Source organism: Physella acuta, unplaced genomic scaffold (genome assembly GCF_028476545.2).
Source record: "Physella acuta isolate Inbredline_101_S28 unplaced genomic scaffold, ASM2847654v3 ptg000412l, whole genome shotgun sequence".
Taxonomy (NCBI): Eukaryota; Metazoa; Mollusca; class Gastropoda; family Physidae; genus Physella; species Physella acuta.
The window spans coordinates 1082501-1106250 of NW_026731931.1; the positions used below are offsets into that span (position 1 = coordinate 1082501).

The 23750-nt window shown below is 36.3% G+C and overlaps 1 protein-coding gene and 1 long non-coding RNA gene across 2 annotated transcripts; both read right to left on the minus strand.

The window, feature by feature from the left end:
- Nucleotides 1-1652: 1652 nt before the first annotated feature.
- LOC131942567 (uncharacterized) lies at nucleotides 1653-2953 on the minus strand. The gene is made up of 2 exons (XM_059302462.1): nucleotides 2298-2953; nucleotides 1653-2004 (listed from the first exon to the last, which is right to left on the minus strand). Exons 1-2 carry the CDS (start codon nucleotides 2951-2953, stop codon nucleotides 1653-1655), a joined length of 1008 nt encoding a protein of 335 aa, XP_059158445.1.
- Nucleotides 2954-13856: 10903 nt separating this feature from the next.
- LOC131942594 (uncharacterized) lies at nucleotides 13857-18379 on the minus strand. Its single transcript, XR_009386789.1, has 3 exons — nucleotides 18287-18379; nucleotides 16559-16679; nucleotides 13857-13929 (listed from the first exon to the last, which is right to left on the minus strand). It is a non-coding gene; the product is annotated as an uncharacterized LOC131942594 (long non-coding RNA).
- Nucleotides 18380-23750: the final 5371 nt, after the last annotated feature.

The window sequence follows — 23750 nt, forward strand, 5'->3', positions numbered from 1 at the left end:
GGAGGGTGGGTCACCTTTTGGTGACCTTGTGACGTAATCATTGACCTTGTGACGTAATCATTGACCTAGTTACGTAATCATTGACCTTGTTACGTAATTTTAATGCGTTTTTAATGAGATTTTTAATTAGTTTAATGAGTTTTTTTAAATTTTAATTAGTTTTTATAATTAGTTTGAATTTTTTATTTATTTTGTTTTGTAATTTTTATTGAGTAGTTACGTAATTGGATTTTAATTTTTTTTTAATTTTTAAATTTTTTAAAAATTGTGTAATTTTTTTAATTTTTTAATTTTATTTTTAAATTTAATTACTTTTTTTATATTGTGTAATTTTTTATTAACGAGTTACGTAATTTTAGTTTTTATATTCTCCAACACAACGACCGTGTACAAAAAACAGGTTGAATTCTCCACCACAACGCTAAAGTATACAAACATAGAACATTCATTAAAGATAACGATCAGCGACAGCTGTTACATATCGATCCGCGGTCCCTTGTTTTTGTCAAGCACCGTACAAGGGCGAGCTAATATCGATCGCACCCACGGGGCCATCACACCTAATTAAATTTTGTTACGCATCATGGATTTAAGACGAGTTCGCTGAAGCGAACACAGCAGGGGTCCCGCGTTTAAGCGAAAGAGCTAAGTCCCTCTCCGCAAAGCCACCGTTAAGTGTAGCGACAGATGTTACCACTTTAATGGATTTTTCCCCGATCGGTTTGACAGCTGTGCAACAGCTGGTACCACACTTTCCACTAACACTTAAACGTACAGTGTCATGGGTTTTTAAGTTTCTGGTACGATTATGTTAAACGTATACACATTCACACACACACACTAAATTAGAACAAAAGTCTTCTTATATTTTATTTGTTTATTAACGTTTTTCCAATTCATCAAAGGCTTTTAAAATTTCATCCTGTAAACTCAATAGGCGCTCAAAGCAGACGCGACTCATACTAACACCAGAATTTGTAGGAAAATTAAGATAGGTCCCATCTATAAGCTCTCTAAGATTTAAAGTGTTTTTGTTCATGAATTGGCTAACAATCGCCAATTTAAATCCGGTGTGATTCATCGTTCGTATTTCCGTCACTTTATTGTTACTCCTGGCCACAAGTATCCAATCTTCATTAGACATCTTGAAATAATCTTTTATAATAAGTTCCAATAATTTGAAGTGTTAAACGTGTTATAATACGATCGTTAATATATTGACGACTCGCTGACGCCGAAAAGGGTTGTAATATAACTTTTAAATTTGCACCTCGAGCTTTCTTCAAAACAAAATAGGCTGCATATAGCCCACAACTGTTGGTTAGAATATCTTGTAACACTCTTGAATTGTAAACGAGTGGTCTGTTTGAATTATTTTTTACAAAAGACAAAATGGCCGGCTCCAGAGGTGGTAATCCAAAACTATCGAAATAAGTAAATTGCGATAGTCCGTTGAAAAATAGACCAACCCAATGACTCCCTGCCTCCGAGGACGAATCTAGATTGATAATGAACGCTTGCTTCGTTCTATCGAGACGCGCGGGTAACTGATCGCACGCTAAAACAGCAAAGAGAGTTGTGCGTTGAACAAATAAGTCCGCGGCCAGTATACTTTGTAGTTCTCTTGTGTTCATTTTCTTTTATAGGCCAAGTTAGGCGGTGTAATCTGTCAGCACTTGCCTCGTTTTCGAAATTTCTAACACCGAATCAAGTTCAGCATACACAATAACTTGAATCGGGTCAGCTGTAACTTGTGAAAATTTAAGTTCAATAGAAACAGGTCCGGATTTAGCCAATTCAAATTGTTCACCATCCAAAAGACTAGGGCTTAAATCAAAAGCAAACAGGGTATACCCGTTCTTAAAGTTTTTATAATCTATCCCATTCCCAGCATCTTTTCCAACCATACCAAGAGCGAGGTTACTATTGAAAAACGCTCTAATGGCTTGTTTCTTGTCAAAGTCCATGACCAGTGGTTTTCCCGATAACGAGCGACCATCAACGCTTACATTTAAATACGTGAAGTGACAATGTTGGGGTTTTTCGTGTAACTTCCATTAAAGGCGGTAGAGGCGACTAGACCGATCACTAAACGGGTCGGTGTTTGACTCATATACAAATTGTCTTGGTTGTGACTTAACATACCTTTCGGTATAGCAAAGGTTTTTATTACAACGCGTTTAAAAGGGTATTTTGCATTTGTTGTCGTTAAAGCCTTTTCGTGTGCGATAGAAATGGCGGGGTTAAATCTGGCTTTTCTAACTACCAATGTTGCGTACGTTATAACCGCTTTATACCCCTTGTTTGGTTCTGCTGTCAAGAGAGTGAAACTGTCTTTTGCGGGTGTAAGTTTAATTTTAATGTCAACACCATTCAGCATATACCGATCTTGAGCGAAAATGTCAGAGTGTATACGTCCCATCATATCGATCTCATGACTTTTAGCAGCGGTGGTGCGGCGAATCCTATACCCTTCATTATTGTCATCTTTGAATTCCTCGAAATAACAGGCTAAGTCCCTCGCATAAAGAGCGGCCGATAGAGACCCATTCTTGGCCTCTTCCCCGTGATTTAACGTAGCTTCCAGATAGGCGCGATACGGATAGGTGTTCTCACTAGCAGTAATTAGCGTATCGTTTAGAGACATATCCACTTGTGAAAATAAACTGTGCAAAAAATAATTGACGGCTGCGACATCAACGTCAGGCGGTATTGAATCACCATTCGCTAAAGTCACTTTAGCGCGCACGTGTAAATAAGTATTAAACAAATCGAGATAATCTTCACTGTTGCCAGAAATGGCAAATTCTATAGGTGCACCTTGTGCCAAGGACGCCAGGGGATGTATTTCAACAAATTGACCCTCCTCGACGGCAGTTTGTGTCGGGGGTGTACTAAATAAATCCAATCCAGAATGTAAGCACTCACATGAACTCGGGTGAATAAGAGCCATGGTTAAGCAAATATATCTGAATACTTGGGATGCTTCTTCTTAACACACGTCTTCGAATGTTTGTGGCTTGGTCTGCGTGTTAGTTTTATCTGTTGTTCGAAGGGTTCACCCCGTGGTCTCGAGAGCCCACGCTTTCTTCTCAACCCGCTTCCTGATTGGTTTTGTCCCAGGTGATCAACGGCGCCTTGCAATAAACGATGTCCGGCTTCCTTGGCATGTTCTTTGAACGATTCTACAACGTCTCTTCCCGCTAATGCGTCGTTTGCAACTTGCAACCCAGTACTAACACCTTCTCTGAGTAAAGCCTTACCTCCCGTCTTTATCCAAGGGAGGACCATTCGACCTAGACCACTAAAGAAACTACCAATACCGTGTCCTCTATGATTTCGTCCACCGATAAAAACGGGTAAACCATCACCGTACTGGTTAGAGTAAAAATCCTCGTACAATTTAGGGTTTTGATGTAAAAGTGTGTGTTTCACCATGGTGTGAGTTATTCGTGATCGAAATGTTTACGTGTTCTAAAATGGAGTGTCAACACTGACGTTCCACTTGTGAATGAGAGCGTTTGTCCCAAGTCATCGCATAAAAGTATATCCACAGTGTCGAATGAAAAGCGGTTCAGGGGGATGTAGTGGGGTTTGTCGTAAATACGAAAAACGGAACTTGGTTTCTTCTCAACGATCGGTACGGTCCGAAGCAAAGGGACCATGACATCACCAACCGGTCTCGTTTTTACGAGGTCACAATAGACGAATACCGTTTTTACTTCGTCTTCAGGGAGATGTTTCTCTGTAACTCTACCAGGAACAAGCAAATAGCTTGTCAACCTGTCACGGACGGTACTTTCTATTCCCGCCGCAATTACTTTTACGACAACTTTCTTAAATCCCTTGTTACAGTTTGAAATTATAACTTCCACTTTTCGTTCATCTACCTCTCTTTTTACTAGTTTTTTATAGCGTTAACAAGCAAGTCTATGTATTGATATTTGGACTGACGTAATCCATATAGAAAAAGGTTAACGTCTTCACCTTCTGTGATGGAATGATACTGGAGCCAAATTTCATGTTCGCTAAGCATACAAAACGCATTTGGCTTTTGAATCTCGACCAGACCAACTTCGTAGTGTAAACTCACATCGATAGTCTGTGGTAATTTAACGAAAAAATGCCCAGCCTCATTGTCTGGAAATACATTTGGTGATGTATTGCTAGGCAGGGTCACATAAAAACTCATTGTAAAATTTTGGTCCTTGCAATGGTTGGGTTAGGTAAAATATATCCGAGACAGCTGGATAACAACACGACCCAAAGTTTTCCCTCTTTGTCGTCGACCGTTCCACGCGTCAGATTAAATAGTGAAAAAGCAATGACGACAAATATAACCAACATTTGAGAGATGAAAATGATTTCCGGTCGTGTCTTTAGTTTATCAAACCAGCTCGAAATGGTCAAACCGATAGAAGACGTGGTGGATCCGGGTCTCACCTCGAGCCCACCGAACGGTCTGAGCGTTTCTTCCACAACGGGGTCATCCAGACTTAGGCTTTTTACCGTTTCCTCCATCCTTAGTCTTTATATTTCGAAATGTCTCTAGCTGAAATCCAACTGTTGAATGAAGGGTTATAACCGAACCACTTGACTAAATACTCTTTACCACCGACACCCTTTCTTTCTTGTATAATTTGTTCGACGCGGTACACTTTTTTGTCCCCCACTTTCTGAAGCTCCTCTTTGTAAAACGAGCCTTTCACTTCTTCACCTGAATCATCTTTCAAGACGTACGTTACGGGCGTTGTCGCGTTCACGCGGCTCACCGTAAACAGTTCTTCCGTCCACGAAGGGGTATAACCCTTTTTAAACGTGTTTCGGCTTAGGCCGATCCGTACACGATCACCTTCGTTAAATACTTTTCGATAAGTAATGTCCCCTGGCTCGTATAAAGTATTCCAGACCCTTTCTTGATTAGACAAATTAACATTCACATGGGCCATACGAATACTCCTATGGTACGAGTGGTTATAGTTGGTGATCAAGTCGTCTACGACATCAATGTAACGAAGACGATTTGTTTTTGTAAAGTAAAGCCACATTTTTTCTTTTAATGTGCGATTGAATCTTTCAACTATAGCCGCCTTAATATCTTCATTCTCAGTGGTAAAGAAATGAACGCCTTCATCTTTAAGAAATTTTAAAAATGTCTTGTTGACAAATTCACTACATTTGTCTGTTTGAAAATTTATAGGTTTTCTAGTCGTAAATATTTTACGTACGGCCTCCACTAGCGCCTTACCCGTTTTTTTCTTTATCGGAATCGCCCAGGCGAATTTGCTAAACACATCGATGCAGGTCAGTAGGTAAGAAGCACCACCATTGTGCTTTCGTAAAATGCGCATATCTATGAGATCCGCTTGAAACTGGTGATTTATCCCACCGGTGATGGTGGCGCGCCTCTGAAAGCGTCGCCGAAGAGGTTTATGTAACGTGTAGGTATCCTGACGACTTAACCATTCTTTAATTTTCTTAGTTCCAATTTCAGGGTGCTTAAACACCCCGCCGTAGGCACCTGGTCTACTAGGATCATAGTAATGTCTTTTTAGTGTTTGGTTTTTTCCCACGCGTCCCATTTGGTAATGCTTGTTTTAGTTTTCTTACTTCTGGTACGTTTCGAGGGTGAAGTTTTTTCTACGTGTGTCTTCGTTTTCTTCGAGGGGCGAATTTCAGAGTCAGGCGAGACGGATTTCGTTTTAGTTTCAGATTCTGTTATGTCTATCGTTTCTTTTTTAGGATCGGTTATATTTTCATGTGGTTTTTCAACCTCGGTCGTTGGGGTATTCACGGTGGGTGGTTTCACATCGACTAATCCTAGGGACTTGTTTCTATAATCGCTAAGTCGCGTCGTGTAGAGCTGTAGTGTCTTTTGATATTGTCTCACTTTTTCGTTTGGTGACAAATCTTCCCTATTTAAGATATGTTCCATTTGCATATCCAAAAGGCGTAGACTATCATTGAGTGTGTCGGGTGGTACATAGGTTTTTTGTTGCATAGACTCTAATATACGAGGATCCATTAAAAGCATTTTCCTGGCCATCCTTAAAATCCCAAGACACCTTTAAGTACACCGAGAACTGGTCCGAGTAAAGCACCTAGGAAACCGCCGGTCTGCAAAATTTGCTTTCGTCTTTTGACGGTCAATGACTTTTTGGTAAGTTGTCTCAAGTTCACTTTGTGACGACGCAAACGTCTCTTCTGACCGGGCGTGAGGGGAACGTTGCCTTTTAAGACATTGTGACAGCACTCGCATAACGTTTTTACGAGTTGTGGGGTAGCATTTTCGACAACGGCTTTCACGGCGGGTGGTTTGGCCCGAGCCAAAAACCTTAACATCTCACCTTGTCGTTTTACCGACTCAGACATGGTTGCTTTTATTTCGGGACGTAAACGACTTGCTGCTCGTAAGAAAAGATACTACTGCGTAATCTCAGATTATCCGGTGTTTCCTGCCGAAGGTCGATCAACAAATAACCATGAGGGGCCGATGTTGCGTCCTTAAAACTTTCCTGGACATATGAAACGCGACCGGGATACATTTGTTTTGCCAAATTTGTAATTTGTGAACCGTCTCTAGGGTTCTTGAACAACACTATGTAATGCGAATTGAGACTGATGGTTCTTTGTTCTTTATTTTTCCCGAATAGGTTTTGGACAATATACATAACACTAATATTACGATGGTGGCTTCCTTTCGTAAACAATTTTGTAATTCGCTCATCTGTTTCCGCCATCAAATCATCGATGACGACTAGACGTCGACGTTTTCCATCCCCCATTGATCCACTTTCTAAGTCAGGAAGACCTTCTACAAACTGAACGTTCTTCATGGTATCAAACAAAGGCTGCCACTCCCCGTAACAGTAATAAATTTCCTCAGGTGCAGGATCCATCATCTCTGAAACCTGGGATAAAAATGTTTTGACAAATACTGTTTTACCACTCCCAGTTGACCCAGCGATCAGAGCGGTAAACGGATGTTTCCATCTCGGATCCATCGTTTTAAATGGTTGATTTTGCTTCCAGTCAAAAATCTTATATAGGATACCGAGTTACAGGTACAAGTAACAAAACAATAACACATACTTGTCTTTTAATATAAAAGTAAGAAAGTGAGTTTCTGTGATTGTGTGAATGTGTATACGTTTAACATAATCGTACCAGAAACTTAAAAACCCATGACACTGTACGTTTAAGTGTTAGTGGAAAGTGTGGTACCAGCTGTTGCACAGCTGTCAAACCGATCGGGGAAAAATCCATTAAAGTGGTAACATCTGTCGCTACACTTAACGGTGGCTTTGCGGAGAGGGACTTAGCTCTTTCGATTAAACGCGGGACCCCTGCTGTGATCGCTTCAGCGAACTCGTCATAAATCCATTATGCGTGACCAAATTTAATTAGGTGTGATGGCCCAGCGGCTGCGATCAATAGTAGCTCGGCCGTTGTACGGGCCTTCTAAAAAACAAAGGATTGCGGATTGATAAGTAACAGGTGTTGGTAATGAGTAACACCTGTGGCTAATGGAAGTCGGGGCACAAAGTATACGTTAGCGTTATGTTGGATATATAAAGTTAAAATCAAACTGCATAAAATGAATTTCAAACAAATTAACAACAAGTAAACAATCAAATTAAACAATTTAAATCAAACAAATAATCAAATTACGTAACTAGTTAATAAAAATTAAACTAATTATAAAATTTTAACACACTTCATAACCTACCAATATATGTGGGGGTATAACTTGTATTGAGTATAGATGTATACGTGTTTAATATTTAATGCATAGAACACAGGACAAAAAACAGATTTACATCCCCGCAACATCCGACATAAGGGTTGGGATGGGTACGGGGAGGGCGGAGGAGAAGAAAAAAAACACCATAAAATGTTTAACGCTACAAATGTTTGGCTTTATTCAACGACTTAAGAGTAGAAATGTGTTATAATTTTATGTATGTCTTCATTGTAACAGTCACCGTAACAATAATAATAGATCTGATTAAAAACTCTATCTTGAGATCAGTGTATGAAACAATAATATTTTAAAATTTTAGCGTATTAATAATGTTTAAAACAAGTTTTGCCGATAACGCTCAAGAAGAAATATTGTACTTATGGTTGAGCTCTGTAAGTATAGCTAAACTTCGCCATGTTCTCAAATATCATGATGGTAGCCGCCTTCTCTCCCCTCTTACTTAGTAATCTCCTCCTCTAACCTTTTGTTTACAACACGGCTACAAAGAAAAAAAAATATCCCGTCACCTGCTTGCGATATAAAATACAAAAGCTAGTGTCTTTATTTCGCGTACGTAGCACTTGGAAAAGATATGGTCTAGCTCACTGTAAAAGACGAATCGTCTCCCCTGCTAATGAAGTCGCAAGGAAGAAACGAATAGACGATATCTCGGTACTAAAACGTACCAAATACACATTTTAAAAATTAAAAAAAATTACTCAACGTGAAGTTAAAAATAAATTGTCTTCGAGGGAGAAGGGTGTTGTGTGGAAGTATTTTTCCGACACAGTCTGTTTGGTTCATTGTCCTATGCTCAGATACCCATACAATGGGTATTGTGCTCACGGCACACAATGGAAGGTAGCCGCGTGCCTTCGTAGGACTTTATAAAAAAAATGCGTAGCGTGATTGACGGCGTATGTTTTGTAAGCTTGTAAAGATTACACCAGCGGGACATTAGTAAATATTTTTTAGGGGTTTCTCCCTTTTATTAATTTCTACAGAGTACTAAAAGCTTGTCTTGTGTAACATTACGATATTTGATGTCTTTAAATGACGCACGACTCGCTCCGCGGAAACGAATCGTCTCCCCTGCTAATGACGTCACAAGGAAGACACGAGTAGACGATATCTCGCTACTAAAACGTACCAAATACGCGTTTAAAAAAAAATAAAAAATAAAAAAAATGACTCAACGTGAAGTTAAAAAATAAAGTTCTTCGAGCTAAAATAAAACCAACTGCGAAAGTGACAATGGGATGGTGACACGGTTTTAAAAAACTCTTTTATGCAAAGAAAACGACAGACGCCTTTATAGGTGGCATGCTAATTTATGCCTTGCGTTCTCTCCCTTTACCGAACAAGTATGAATTTCTGATCAAATATTTCCAAAGGTTATTTTTTTATGTTGGTGAAAGAAAGTTGGATAAGTCGCTGCGTAAACTAATTAATACCCTTTACATGTACGCGTCGCTAATGTTGTGAGCGGTGATTTAGTAAATGCTTGAAGGGTAGCTCAAAGCGAATCGTCTCCCCTGATAATGCCGTCACAAGGAAGAAACGAGTAGACGATATCTCGCTACTAAATCGTAACAAATACACATTTGAAATTTTGTTTGTCTTCACGGAACACAAGAGTAGGAGGGTAGGTCATTGGCCTTTCTCCTCCTCCTTTTGTTTACAACACGGATAAAAAGAAAAAAAAATATCGCGCCACCCTGATTGAGACATAAAATACAAAAGCGACTTCCTTTATTTCGACTGTTTCACGGTTCGCTCCGCGGAAAAGATACCTCGCTTATTATCCAACCATCCATGTGCGTTGGGGTATAGCTATTGTCCTAGGCTCAGCTACCCATACAATGGGTATTGCGCTCACGGTATACAATGGAATTTGGGCGCGCTCCATTGTGACACTTAAAAATGCTAGAGTGAATGACGCGGGTATGTTTTGCAAGCTTGTAAAGATTACACCAGCGGTACATTAGTAAATATGTTTAGGGTTTTCTCCCTTGAATTAATTTCAACAAAGTTCTAAAAGCTCGCCTTGTGTTAGATTAGCCCAGTGGTTCCCAACCTTTTTCGAGTGGCGACCCCTTTTTATAAAAAGTAAGTGACCCGTGACCCCCATAGAATTAAAAAGCCGAAATTAGTATGAAAATTAATAAGCACTAAAATAAGATTGTCTAGTAGACTTTCAATATGAACTACTCTTGATAACTGTTTTAAAAGCATGAGTAAAATTGCATTCTATTCACTAAACCTTCTTCGCTAAGTGTTTAATTAAAAACATTTTTTGTTAACGCCAACCTATGTCATTATAATTATCTTAATTTTGTTTTTAATCGAAGAATAGTGTTGAAAATATATTATCGAAAAGTCAATCAATTTTACATTGGTATGAATGGTGAATATTACACCAAAATTGTGTCTGCAGTTTTTCATCTTACTCGGAATCATTCTGCAAATAAAAGAATTCATCTTGTAATTCATCGGGAATGCTGGCAACATCAAGGGAAGAAGAGAATGGATAATGCGTCAATGCAGATTCTTCTTTTTTCAGCTCAGAGAAATAGCGATGCAGTTCGTTTTCAAGAGATTCATGATGCCCAGAAATCGCTTCTTTCAAAATGTTAATTACCTCACAATCAGATTCATCTACCACACCGCAGAGTTTCTCAAATTTACAATATTTCCAAGATTTGTTTTCTTTACCGATTTTGCAGCTTTGATAAAAATGCCCCGGTATTATCATGGAAAGTTATAATATTCGTTCATTTTCCCTGAAGCTTCAGGTTAAGCTTATCTTGATGTTCGAACATATCTGCTAGGTAAGATACTCTCTCCAACCACTCTATGTCGTTTTAAGTATACCAAAAAGTCTTGTTTCCTTTGCACTTCCAAGAACAATTTGATTTCAGATTTCAATTCAAAAACACGATTCACAACAATTCGTTTGACAGCCAGCGTACTGTAGTGTAGAAGAGCAGAACCTCGTGATCTATATTAATGTTTTTGCTCAGTTCTTTGAAGGCTCCGGATTTTATATAATTTACGACTTATACTAGCAATGGAATCTTGATGTCGATTGGTTAGGGCAGTGGTTAGGGAGCTAAATCTTTTCTGTTTTTTGAAAGCCCAATTTGAGCTAAACATAGATGGCGCACCATCCGTACAAACCGCCACAGTCATTCTAACCCTTTTTAATCATCCAGTTTCAAAAAAGGTATTTATTTTCTCCATGCTATCTTCACAAAAGAGCAACTCTTCTTTGCTATCATCCGCATGAATATAGACACAGAGCAGCAACTGCGAACACGAACTCACGTCTGTTGATTTATCAACTTGAAAAGCAAACAATGGTGAAACCTTAATTTCAATAAAAATGTGTTATTTAACACTTACGTACATGCAGCATTTGATGAGATTTTCTCCTATTGATTTTTTTTTTTGCTTGGCATTTACTATCGCGACTTCATTTGATGTTTGCACTAGTGCTGGTGAAAACTTCCTGTTCGATCAAGTTTCTGGAGTTTGCAACTAGCTTCTTACCGACGAAAGAACTCCATACATTTTTTTGGCGTGTTCCGAATGACTCGTCTCAAATGACGTTTTAGTTTTGAAGATTTCATAGATTCGTGACTGAGAACAACTTTGTACAGTGCGCTTTGTTTCTTCTCTATTACATTTCCAAAGATGTTAATGAAGCTGAATTTCAAAAATTCTTCCAAATATTTATGTTTAGTTTCAAATTACTAAGGTTTAGTATACCAGTTGGCGACCCCCCAGAAAGACCTTCCAGGTTGGGAACCCTTGAATTAGCCTATTTGATGTCAATAGATGACGGATAAAAATAACTCGCCCGTATCAGTCCTCAGTTAAACCACTGGGATCCTAAATTTATGTGAAGCTATTTGTGAATGTAAACAAGACTGTTCTAATTATAGAACATCAGAGTCTACCTTCGTTGCTCTATTAGGGAAGACGCGAGCAGCACACGCGTCACGCCTTTTTAAATGTAAACAATAAACGCACGGGGGTACACCGTTCCATTGTCGCTATGATAATGTATGTCGCTGAGTTCTCGTACTTGAGAATGTTTAAAGGGTGACGATTAAAAACTATAAAAAGAATGAAAGATGCATCGTTGTGGTCGTGGATTAGCTTAGGGGTGAACCACCCCACTCCCTCCCCACTCTCACAGAAGTCCCATTCTATAGACAGAGAAGAGTAGAATTCGGGTCCAAATCAATAGAATTTCTCTGAGTACTGATGGGTTCCTAACTCACGTTAGGGACAGTAAAGCCGGGTGGGTATAGTGATGAACACACTATCTCTTCATATGCCGAGGTCACAGAAACAAAATTTTATTTATCTTCTATATTAATATTTTTTTAGAAAATTATAAAAATATAAACAAAATGTATTTAAACATATATTTTAAGTGGAAGTCTATATGGTAGAATTATAGAACCTTAAAATTAAAAAGTAGTGGAATAAAAAATAAAAATAAAAATAAAAAAAAATAAAAAAATAAATAAATAAAAAAATAAATAAATAAAAAAATAAAAAAATAAAAAAATAAAAAAATAAAAAAATAAAAAAATAAAAAAATAAATAAATAAAAAAATAAAAAAATAAAAAAATAAAAAAATAAATAAATAAATAAATAAATAAATAAAAAAATAAAAAAATAAAAAAATAAATAAATAAATAAATAAAAAAGACAAGCTCACACAGACGTCAGACAAAGGGCGGATGGGATTGCAACACACAAAGGGAAGGGGTATCACCTGCTACCACCTTCCCCACCCGCCCCCGGGTTTCACCCGCATCCTATTTTACGATATACTGTTAAAGCCGGACTGTTGTCCAGGTCAATAAAAACAACCAACAAATGGGCAACTGGTCAACAACCGATAAACTGATCATCTGGTCAACTACTGGTCAGTTGGTCAACTGGTAAACAAATGTATAACATTATTATTTAACCATTAATAAAACAATAGCTCAAGTGGTCAATTGGTCAACAACTGGATAACAAATGGAAAAAACAATACCCTCCTCCTCCTCCATGATAACCGTTAATAAAACAATGTAAAACAACATTTGAGCAACAACTGGTCAGTTGGTCAACTGGTCAATATATCGATCAATTGATCAAAACAATAACCTCCTCCTCCTCTATGATAACCGCTAATAAAACAATGTAAAACAACATCTGATCAACAAGTGGTCAAGTGGTCAACATACCGATCAAAACAATAACCTACTAGTCAAAATAATCAACAGTTGGTTAATGAACAATCAACAACGGGCTAAAAATTCAATAGTTGGTCAAAAAACAGGGGCATAAATCAACAGGTGGTCGAAAATCAATCAATAACAGGGTTAAATAATCAACAGGTGGTTAAAAATCCATCAATAACGGTCAAAATAATCAAGAGGTGGGCAAAAAATCAATCAATAACGGTCAAAATAATCAACAAATGTCCCTCCTCCGCCTCCCCCTCCTCCTCCTCCTCCCCCTCGCCTCCTCCTCCTCTTACGCGCCAAACACGACCTACTATACTACTTATATATATATATATAAGTATATATATATATATATATATATATATAAGTATATATATATATATATATATATATATATATATATATATATATATATATATATATATATATATATGGGAGACGGACGTTTTCCCGAAAGACACTTGCCCGAATGCCGTTTGCCCGAAGGCCGATTTCCGTATGGACACTTGCCCGAATGCGACAATTGCCCGAATGCCACTTGCCCGAAGGAATTTGCCCGAATATATATATATATATATATATATATATATATATATATATATATATATATATATATATATATATATATATATATATATATATATATATATATATATATATACATATATATGTGTGTGTAACCTAAATAATTGCTTATAAATATGATTATATGTGAATATATAATACCATATATGTTGTAGGTGGCGATAAATTGTAATCTTCCTGTTGTCCTAAACACTATGTGCATGTTATTTCCTGTTGACACTGTGAGTGGCTGCCATGTTGTACACATTGTGTCATACGACGTATGAAACTTCGATGATCCGTTAAAAATCTGCAGGTAGTCTGATGAGCAGTCCTTGACTGTACTTGTGTTCATGTATTTTAAACTTAAACGTGAAGAAAAAGATTTAAAAGCTGTAAAACATTTTAAATAATTCAATTAAAAGAATTTTAAGATGTTTTACATTTAAAACCCGATTTCTATTTTTTTAGCAGAGTATTGCGTCATAAACATATTACACGACATAATTTACATCGAGCTTACAGGTCGAAGACTTAATATAAACTATCAGAGCCCTAGCTAGGGAAAGGCTAACGAGGCGGCCGATCCGTTCGTCGCTCTATATGCGCAAATCTGGAATTCAAAAGACTATTGTGAGCCGAAATAATCATTTACACAGTCGAAGTTAAGAAACTAGACTGAAACTTGGCTTTACATACTGATTGAACGTTTTTGTTTATTAATCGTGTGACACCAACGTAAAACTTCTAAACTGCATTCATTTATCAGAAACAGTACTTAAATTGTAGGATTTTGAACAAACAAAAGTAAAATAAATTTTACACCCGGTTACAGGAAACCGCGAAAAAGTTAATACAGATCAACAAATTTGATATAATACTTCTATAAGAAATTTCATCAACTTACTGTATAGCTACTCAATTTAACGTTTTCACAGACATACACACACACACACGCATTTACGGACAAAAATGCAAAACTATTTATTTTGTGAAAATATCGATGTTTATTTTTTGCACGATTAAAATATTTCTACTATACTTCGAATACGAGAAAGTAAAAACGTACAGGTGAATTTTGGCAACTTATTTGTAAATTATCCGTTGTCGGGGCGATACTTCCCCGTTAACTATTTTTTTATTGATTGTGAAATACCAAAGCAAAACTTCTAAATGATTGTAGCTGAAAAATCGCCATCGTTTCAGTATTGTAGGCGTGATGCACTTTTCGCCCTTTTTACCAACGTAAATATCTTTAAATCAATCAACAGAGTATCACAAGATCAATAGTTCGCCCCCAGCGCCGGAATGGTTCACTACCCCTATGTAATCAGTACATAATCAAGAAGTAAGTGTTATTCTATTGGTATTTTTTGAATGCTCTATTGTTAAAAAAATGTTCCAATTTAGTTTCTTTTTGCTTCTTCATTTACGGAGTATAGAAGATGTTTTATAATATTTTACCTCCCTGAGTAAAAAAGTAATAGTTTTTGTGTATGCTATTGTGTTTGTCTATGTGTTAGTTTGTGAACAGAAGAGTAAAGAGCTTATGTAGCTTTAAAGTAATATTGAGGAGTTTTCGTATATTTGTAGTTGTCTCCTTTCAAACAATTTCCGATCACCGAAAAGGGTACGTACTCTTCCGGTTGATAAAAAACCAATAATGTAAGTATCGTTTAATTCAGATGAAAGAAAATTCACATTTAAGAATAAGATTTATTGATTGAGCTTCTATTAACTGTTGAACGCTTTCCTGTAACATGAAGTTGCCTTTTACTTTATTTCAGTGGGAACAAGATAACTTGAGTACTGTTTCATTAAGATAGACGAAATTTTATACATAAGTAACATGTCCTAAACTTGAATCACTTTTGATTTACGATTTACCTCTAATATACGAAAGTGTTACTTTACTATAGTTCTGTTTTCAATAACTTGAGTACCGTTTCACCTAGTTAGACGAAATCGCATACATATACATATACTATTCTATCCACTTGTTTCTCTCTAACTGTGAGTGACTGAAAAAAGTATTTGGCGTTATCGCCTATTTATCTAAATCACAAGAAGTTATTTATCTTGATTCTTCTTTCTACCGCGGTTATGAGCGACGACATACGAGCACAATTTTAACCTATTCTACCATACCGATTTATTTAAACTTTTCACGTACGTCAAAACTCAATAATAATGCACGGTGATACGAAATTCTATTTAGAGGTTGAATTAACTATTTAAAAAAAAAACAATCAATGTTTCCTTTATTATGCACTAATTTTTCGCTCTATTATACACACATCGTTTCCATCCATTAGGTGCACACATCTTGTTTTTTTTTTCTACTCGGTTCTATTTTTTAAAATAATATTAAACATTTACTAGATACATTTCTATAGTCCAATTGCGCTGAAAATCACAATCCAAATACTGCTGTAAAATAAAATACGAGAAAGTTTAGAGGAGATCACTCCAACTTTATTTCCTTTATTAAAATTTAGTTTGCTTGACTTCTTGTATACCCGCTCTAATAACTATCTAACTTACAGGGTATTTTTTTAGATAAATATTAAATCAAAAGTAATTATTAAAACAACATCAATGCAGTTCTCGTACTTTAAATCATAATATTTACCATTTTAAATATCGGTTTTACATGCCTTTCAGGATTTATAAAATAAAATAAAGGCTACTCAATTTCAATTTCAATTAAAAATATATTTCAAAAACAATATTTCAACGAATGGTTAATTATAGATATTATCTGCGGTATCTTTGTATTCAAACATCTTCAACACCCGGTTAAACTTTAGGACCGTAGATTTACTACAAGTATTAAATTTAATTATATAGTGTCAACTGCAACCCTAATCTACTTAAAATATCATGAAATTTTTAAAAAGTTGTACCGTTTGAACATGTTTTAAAAACAAGGCAGAATGAACACATTTATTTTTTAGGGAGTTCATAGAAAGATCAAAAGAAAGAAAACAGTACTCGAAGGATATGTATGTCTCCATCGGTCCTCGAATGGTCCAAGTACAGTAGGCTGCAAAACTTTGTGGATAACTTGGGCTGGTTATCGTTCCTGTTGTGCCTGTCACTGTGCTATTACAATCTATAAAATCAATGTTGTATAAACTGCATGTAATTAAGCAAGAGGGGCATCATATTGTTATAATAAGTATCATTGTATCTAGTGGACCTATTTAGTCATTAAAAATTTCGATTCCTTTAAAGAAGAACGAAATATTTATACATTTTTAAAAAAAAATCGGTTTTAAAAGCTAAACTAACGAATTTTTGTTAAAATATTTCAAAATTATTATTAAAATGTAGAAATTAAAATAAATTTAAAAGCATGTTAATAATAAGTTTTAAAATCAAATATAATATATAAATATAACAACTGAGAAAACCTAAAATTAGACGGAAAATGCACAGAAAATAACCTCAATTTCGGTGTTTTATTTAAATGAACCACTGGTAGAGAACAATAGTGCACGGTCTCATTTTTGCGGGTCGATTTAACGAGGCTCTCATACCGGGGTTATTTGTCATGGTTAGCTTTGACGCACAATTTACGTTAAAGTAAACAAAGTTCCTCTTCGGACCTTTGGTGGACACAATACCTAGACCTTTTTGGGCCTTTGCAGAAGATGAAATAGAGATCCCTTGTTTAAGTATTCTGGGCATATGAGTGATGGTGTGGTCAATAATATAACCAGTCGGATTTACCGACGTTATGTAGGTACCCACCAACTTAATATCTACGAAAAATAGTAAACACTAGCCTTGAACTGGCACAAGCAAACATGAAAAGCAAACTAAAACCTACACTAAACATAACCAGAAACATAAACACAAATTTAAACGCAATAATTAAAACATACAAAAATACAACCATAAAAGGCAACATAATTTTCAACGCAAACATCACAGAAAAAAATAATGCAAGCGGGAATATCAACGGAAACATAAAAGCAAATACTAACGCGAACGCAAATATAACGTAAAAATAAGCGTAAACACAATAAGGACATTTGGCAACGACTTCTTAATTATTATTGATGAAAATAATAATTTGTAATATAAACAATAATTTTAATGTAATATATCTTTGTTTTGTCTACTACACTGTCTACTACACCGCACTTTATCAATGCATGATACATCTTAAACTCATTTCATCACACAAAGCACACACTGCATTAATTTGTGCCGTTTTTTTTTATTTTTCATGAGTTTTTTAGTTTTTACCTCATCAAGTTAAATAACTTAGATAAGATTTTACTTTTTTGTGAAATGTAATTTTGTTCTTTGCATCTTAAAAACTTAAGTTGCAATTTGAACATTTATTTTTGAATAGATAAGTATTAAAATATTAATTTTTGTTTAAATACAAAAATTGAAACCATAAGAATATTGCACAATGATGATTAAGTTGAGTTCTTATTATATGCTTGTTTATCACAAACATATATTTCGCAGATAGCCCACTTCAACTATATAGAAAACATAACATTAACTGATTACATTCAGAAATTTTAAACTCTATTAACACCAAAAGTACCCATTAGTCATTGTTGTAAATTTAATTGAAATATCAGAAAAAAAGGCTTAAAACCAAAGAGTTATTGCTAAATTGTAATTATCCTAATTATGATATCAAAATTATGTTGAACGATTTAACAATAAAATGTATAAATAATGACTTGAACTCACCGGGAACACACGCAACAGCGCAAGTGCTGAACGTTGTCCCATCATCACATATACATTTTGAATCCGTGCAATTTCCCGTGACACACTGGCTGCTATTACTGCAGTATTGCTTGTAGCCAGTTAAACCAGGTGGTTGTGTGTTACAAAAGGCAGATTCACCGTCAGCTTTGATCTAATGTAAAATAGTTTTAGCTAAAATTTCCTATTTGTGATTCGGAAATATACATATAAACAATATAAAAGTTTGTATTTTTTAGTGACTCACATGATAGGAAAAAATTAAGCGATTAATTAAAGTTATGAACGTCTTAAAATGTACCCCAACATTCAGTGCACTGGGGTAGCTTTTGTGATTTCGGCATATGAAAAGATAGAGTGGTCAACAGTATACTCAGATGCTTTTTACTTCCCTAACGTAAATCAGATAGGCCTACTCACAGAGCTAGGTGGAAACATGGACGTTATAGGGACTCGAGCCCGGTGTCTGAAATGTTTTGGGAGGACTTCAAAGTGACCAGTCCGATATAAACTCTACTGTTTGTTGAAAAATGATAACTATGTTCAACATAATTATTTGGGTATTTTGGTTCTTTACAACTGGCTAATTCTTTACATAGGCCTGAGTGAAAGACCTGGTCATATGAAAACACTATCGAGCAAACTTAACTTGCACGAAGAGGGCTAAAAACTGACCACGTGTGATAATAGCCTTATATGAGCTAAATATCAAAACAGATGTTCCATGTCAAATCACCTTGATAACTCCATAGACTGTAAAACTTTTTGCGGGGGTCACAAAAATGGTGTTACATGTGGAAAACTTCTAAAGACAGTTATAACTTACTAAATGCCATATTAATTTAAATAATCATTGCAGTAATCATAGCAATATAATTGAAAACTAATTTTAAAAATGTCCCTGATAATTTCTTGTTCGTAGAATGGTTGTATCATTAAATTGGACGAAAGAAAAAGTCGGACGTCTTTTGAAATGTTAGCATTAAATTAGCGATAATGCTAAATATAGTATCGGTTGAATTCGAATACAAATTTGGTAAAAACTATGATTTAAGTAAATGATTTTTCGATAACCTAAGCAAAACTGGGCTGTATAATCTGGTAATATAAAAAAACTACTACCAATATACAATGACACCATTCCTTTTTTAATGATATATGGTTTACTATTTTTTTATCAACGTTAAGTTTAAAGTTAAAAATAAGTACTGGTCTTTTCTTACTAAAAACTATTATAAATCTTTAAAAAAAGAAGAATAGCTTCCCTGCTTAAATAAGCATATCATATGCAAGTGACAATGAATCTTGAATATGGTATGTTCCTTACGTACTTACATTTTAATTTTTTGTCATCTTGGGTACTGGAACTTAAGCCATTTAAGATGCACCGTGTGTATATAAGCTCTATATAAATGAACTCACACTATATAAACTATAACGTGAATAAAGTGTTATATTTACACATTTTTTACCTCATATTCCGACTTAGAACCTTGATGAAAATTTTTGTTTCCCTTAAATGGTATTTGCAATATATTACTTAGAAATGTGTTTGTTTCGGTCATGTTTCTTTTAGGTCCAAGAAGTTTACACTTTCAAGTGGGAGTACCACGTTTAAGTTTTCACAATTTAATTATCTCAATTTTACACGACGAAAATTGTAAACAGAGTACCGTACTGTCTGGCAAGCCAGTCTAAATATGTAAATAGGGTGGTTTAATAAGTACTATTGTTCCCCATGTTTGTTTTGTTCTAACGTTTTTGCATTAATATTAATAGTTATAAATACATTCATTTATTTAATAGTGTCATTCTTTAGTACGAGATAAATGGCCCGTTGAGGAAGGATATATGGGCGCTAGGTTGATAGTGTAGTCTCTTTTCTCTAAACCAAAAACAAAATCACCACCTTAACAGCAAACTGAACAGAAAAAAAAACGACATTGAAAACGGATTTTTATCCATAATAGGAATTTTTATCGAATTTAAGCTTGGTTTACACATAGTTACTGCACATTTATACTAAATATAATCGTTGCCATACCCCTAAACCTTGCACCTTAGCTCAAACATGACAAAAGTCGCAATTAGAGTTTCTTTCATGCCACTCTACGTGGGGGTGGGGAGGGAGAAGAGGTGGCTTCGCCACTCACCCGGACGAACGTATACCGTTCCATTCAACGAAATAGACTGTATATAGAAAATGTGTTTTTACCAGTGTCCGAATCCTTCTCTGGAAATGTAAACCCCACCCTCCAAAACTTTCAAGTACCGCCCCTTCCCCTCTGGGTAGAAAAATGAAAGAAACACTGGTCGCATTTGTAGATCATACAGATTATAGGAAGAGAGTGCCTCTATAATATAGATCAATTTCCTACTTTTAGTCTCACGGTGTTTCTTTCAGACGACTTCCTGGAGTGGTGCAAATACAATTCTCTGGGGCGGGGGAAGCCGGCACTAGTATAAGAATATATTTCTATTTAAGTTATGTTTGTGTTTTTTTGGGAGGGGGGGGGGTATGCGATCTACGAGGGGGGAGGGGGATGGTCTCCGCCTCTACCCGAAGAGATTTATGAAAATAACTGTGTACGCACACCTTTTAAGATTAGACGAAATTTGATTTTTATTTCAATGTTTACTCGAAAATCAATGACGTCATATTTTTGTGTGTACTTTCGCGGCTTTAGAAAATTTCCTAGTATATGTTCCATGTGACGTCGCGTTTCGTTTTTCGTGCATGTTTTTACTCTGGCTCTGGTTGTGTTTTCTTCATAGTAAAAGCGTTCCCAAATGATAGATAGATACACAGACAGTGAAACTATATATAACGAGATAAATTGCCCGTTGAGTGAGAGATACAACGGGCACTAGGTTGATAGTGATGTATTTTTCTCTTAACCAAAAGGTAGAGCCTAGGCATACGTCTATGATATATACTTGTTTTCTACGTTTGGCCGATACATTTTACTCAAGCAGGTAGTGTTCGTTTCAGGCTTTTTTTCCGGGGGTAGGGCACTTGAAATTTTACAGGGCAAATAAATTTCTCGTGGTCGGGGTAGGCCAACACTGGTAAAAGTATATCTTTCCTATAGAAATTATTTTTGTTTAAAAGATAGGGGGGGGGGGTTCGGCTTTGTCCCTAAGCGAAGAGATGCATGAAAGAAACTCCAGGCAAACCACATTTAAGATTAGACACATTAATTAGGCCGTAATGTCAGTATGTTTATTACAGAGTATTGATAACGTCATTTTTGTTGATGGGGGGGGGGGGGTAGCTTAGACGTTATTATGGGAGTTGGAGGGTCTATCTTCGCCCCTACCCGAAGAATAGCATGAAAGAAACTCTTCACTCAAACAACTTTTAAGATTAGACACATTTATTAGGCCCTTCGCCCCTACAAACTCTGCAAGCAAACCACTTTTAAGATTAGACAAAAATTGGCCTTTTAATTCATTGTTTACTCGAGTATCAATGACGTCATATTACTCGGCGTGATCGAGTCGGTAAAGCTCATGGTTGCTAAACCGAAAAGTCTCGAGTTCGAACCCTCGGGCAGATGAGGCTCGTTAGCTGGGGACAGCCACTCTTTTAGGAGAGACAACTCCAAAATCAAACAACTACTGCCTTGTTGTTTGTTCTTGGTTGGACAAAGGCTATGGAAGCAAATCCATGGTCGAGTCGGCAAATCTCATGGTTGATAAATTCGAAAAAAATAAGTCTCGAGTTCAAACCCTTTGGCAGATAGGGCTCGATCCCTCACTAAAAATTAAGAACGAAGAAGAAGAAGAAGATATATATATATATATATATGTATATATATATATATATATACTTTTACCAGTGTCGGCCTCCATTGCCACGGAGAATTTTATAGATTCAAGTGCCCTACCCCTGGAAAAAAACGTCTAAAAGAAACACTTTCTGCGTGAGTGAGTTTTATCGGCCAAAAGTAGTAAACGTGTCTGTTTTATAGAAGTAGTTTCTACCTTTAGTCTGTATGATCTTCAAATGCGACTGGTGTTTCTTTGAGATATTTTCATTTCCGGAGACTGTACTTGAAATTGTCGGAGGGGGGTGGTTAAAATTTTCTGGGTAGGGGTCAGCCACTGATATAAGTATACACTTTCTTTATATTATATTCTCTGTCGTCCTAGACTTTCTTTGGGCTCAGCCCACCCCTACCTAACCCCCTCACTATCTCGAAAAGTTACCTGAAAGAAACTCTAAAGTTTGTCAGGTTTGAGCTTAGGTTCAGGTTTAGGTGTTTAGGATTCTTGATAAAAATGGAATTATTCGTTTCCGGTTAATATGGAAGTTAAGGTGGTGATTTTGGTTTTGGTTTTTGTTTAGAGAAAAAACAACACTATCAACCTAGCGCCCGTTGTATCTCTCCCTCAATGGGCCATGTATCTAGTTATTATTATTTTAATAATATTTGAGAGAAGAAAATGCTTTTTAATAAAGTTTTCTTTTCAAACCCGACGGTTTGTGACCTCGGCATATGAAAAGATACTGTGGTCAGCACTATGCCCAGCCGCTTTACTTTCCCTAACGTGAGTTAGGTACCTATCAGAGTTGGGTAGACTCAGGAACGGTCTACTGACTTGAACCCGGATTCGAACTCGAGACTTGCGGGTTAGCAGTCCAGCTCTCTACCGCTAGACCACTCCGTCCCGCTTTTTAATTACCTCAGTGCAAAACTATTAAAGTGAGCACTTTGGGCATCTCTAAATTAGATATTTCAAAGTTGTGAGATAAGTTATGTAAGTGGTTAGAAGGTTGTCAATCTTTCACACTATTTACTACCAAACAATCACTGCTGTTATAGATCTGGGTTTCTTTTACAAAGCCACTACTCTATGGATGTGCAAAAAATTTATTGTGTTTTTATTGGTCAGGTTTTTGGACTCCCTAAGCGGCCTGGGCCTCCTCGCATTGCGGGGAGTCAGGCTTTATAGTAGTTCCGCCCCTGAATATGACAACCGATGACTATAATTTATTTTAATATAAGATGATAAATGTATGGTACTTGCAGCTTTCTGTTGCGAACTTATAAGTCCAGGGCAACTAAAGAGCACAATGACACTGATTGTAATTTACACTAACAGTTATACACATATTTGACTATACTTAACATCGAATAAACTAGTATGGTACTCACCAGTAAAGAACCCCAAAATATTGTTAAAAACAACGTCGTGATAAACTTGTCTTCCATTTTCAAAACATCTGCATCGTGGTGAGCAAGGAAGACAACTGAGACAACCCTTCAATCGAAGCTTGTTTAAAGCCGTCTCTACGTAAAGCTATCAGTTGACATCTGAAATATGTGCGCAGCTGCGAGTAAGACAAGGAAGTAAAAATAAAACAAAAGGCACAGCCCCTGATTGGTTTAACTCTATGTCAGTGGGGGGGGGGGGGGGGGGGGGAAGGTGAGAAGACTGC

Excerpts from the sequence above, each read along its gene's own strand:
- LOC131942567 (XM_059302462.1), bottom strand. The coding sequence starts at position 2,953 with ATGGCTCTTATTCACCCGAGTTCATGTGAGTGCTTACATTCTGGATTG. Across the intron at positions 2,005-2,297 it reads ACAGCAGAACCAAACAAGGG|CGTTGATGGTCGCTCGTTAT; the intron begins GTATAAAGCGGT and ends TTTAAATGTAAG.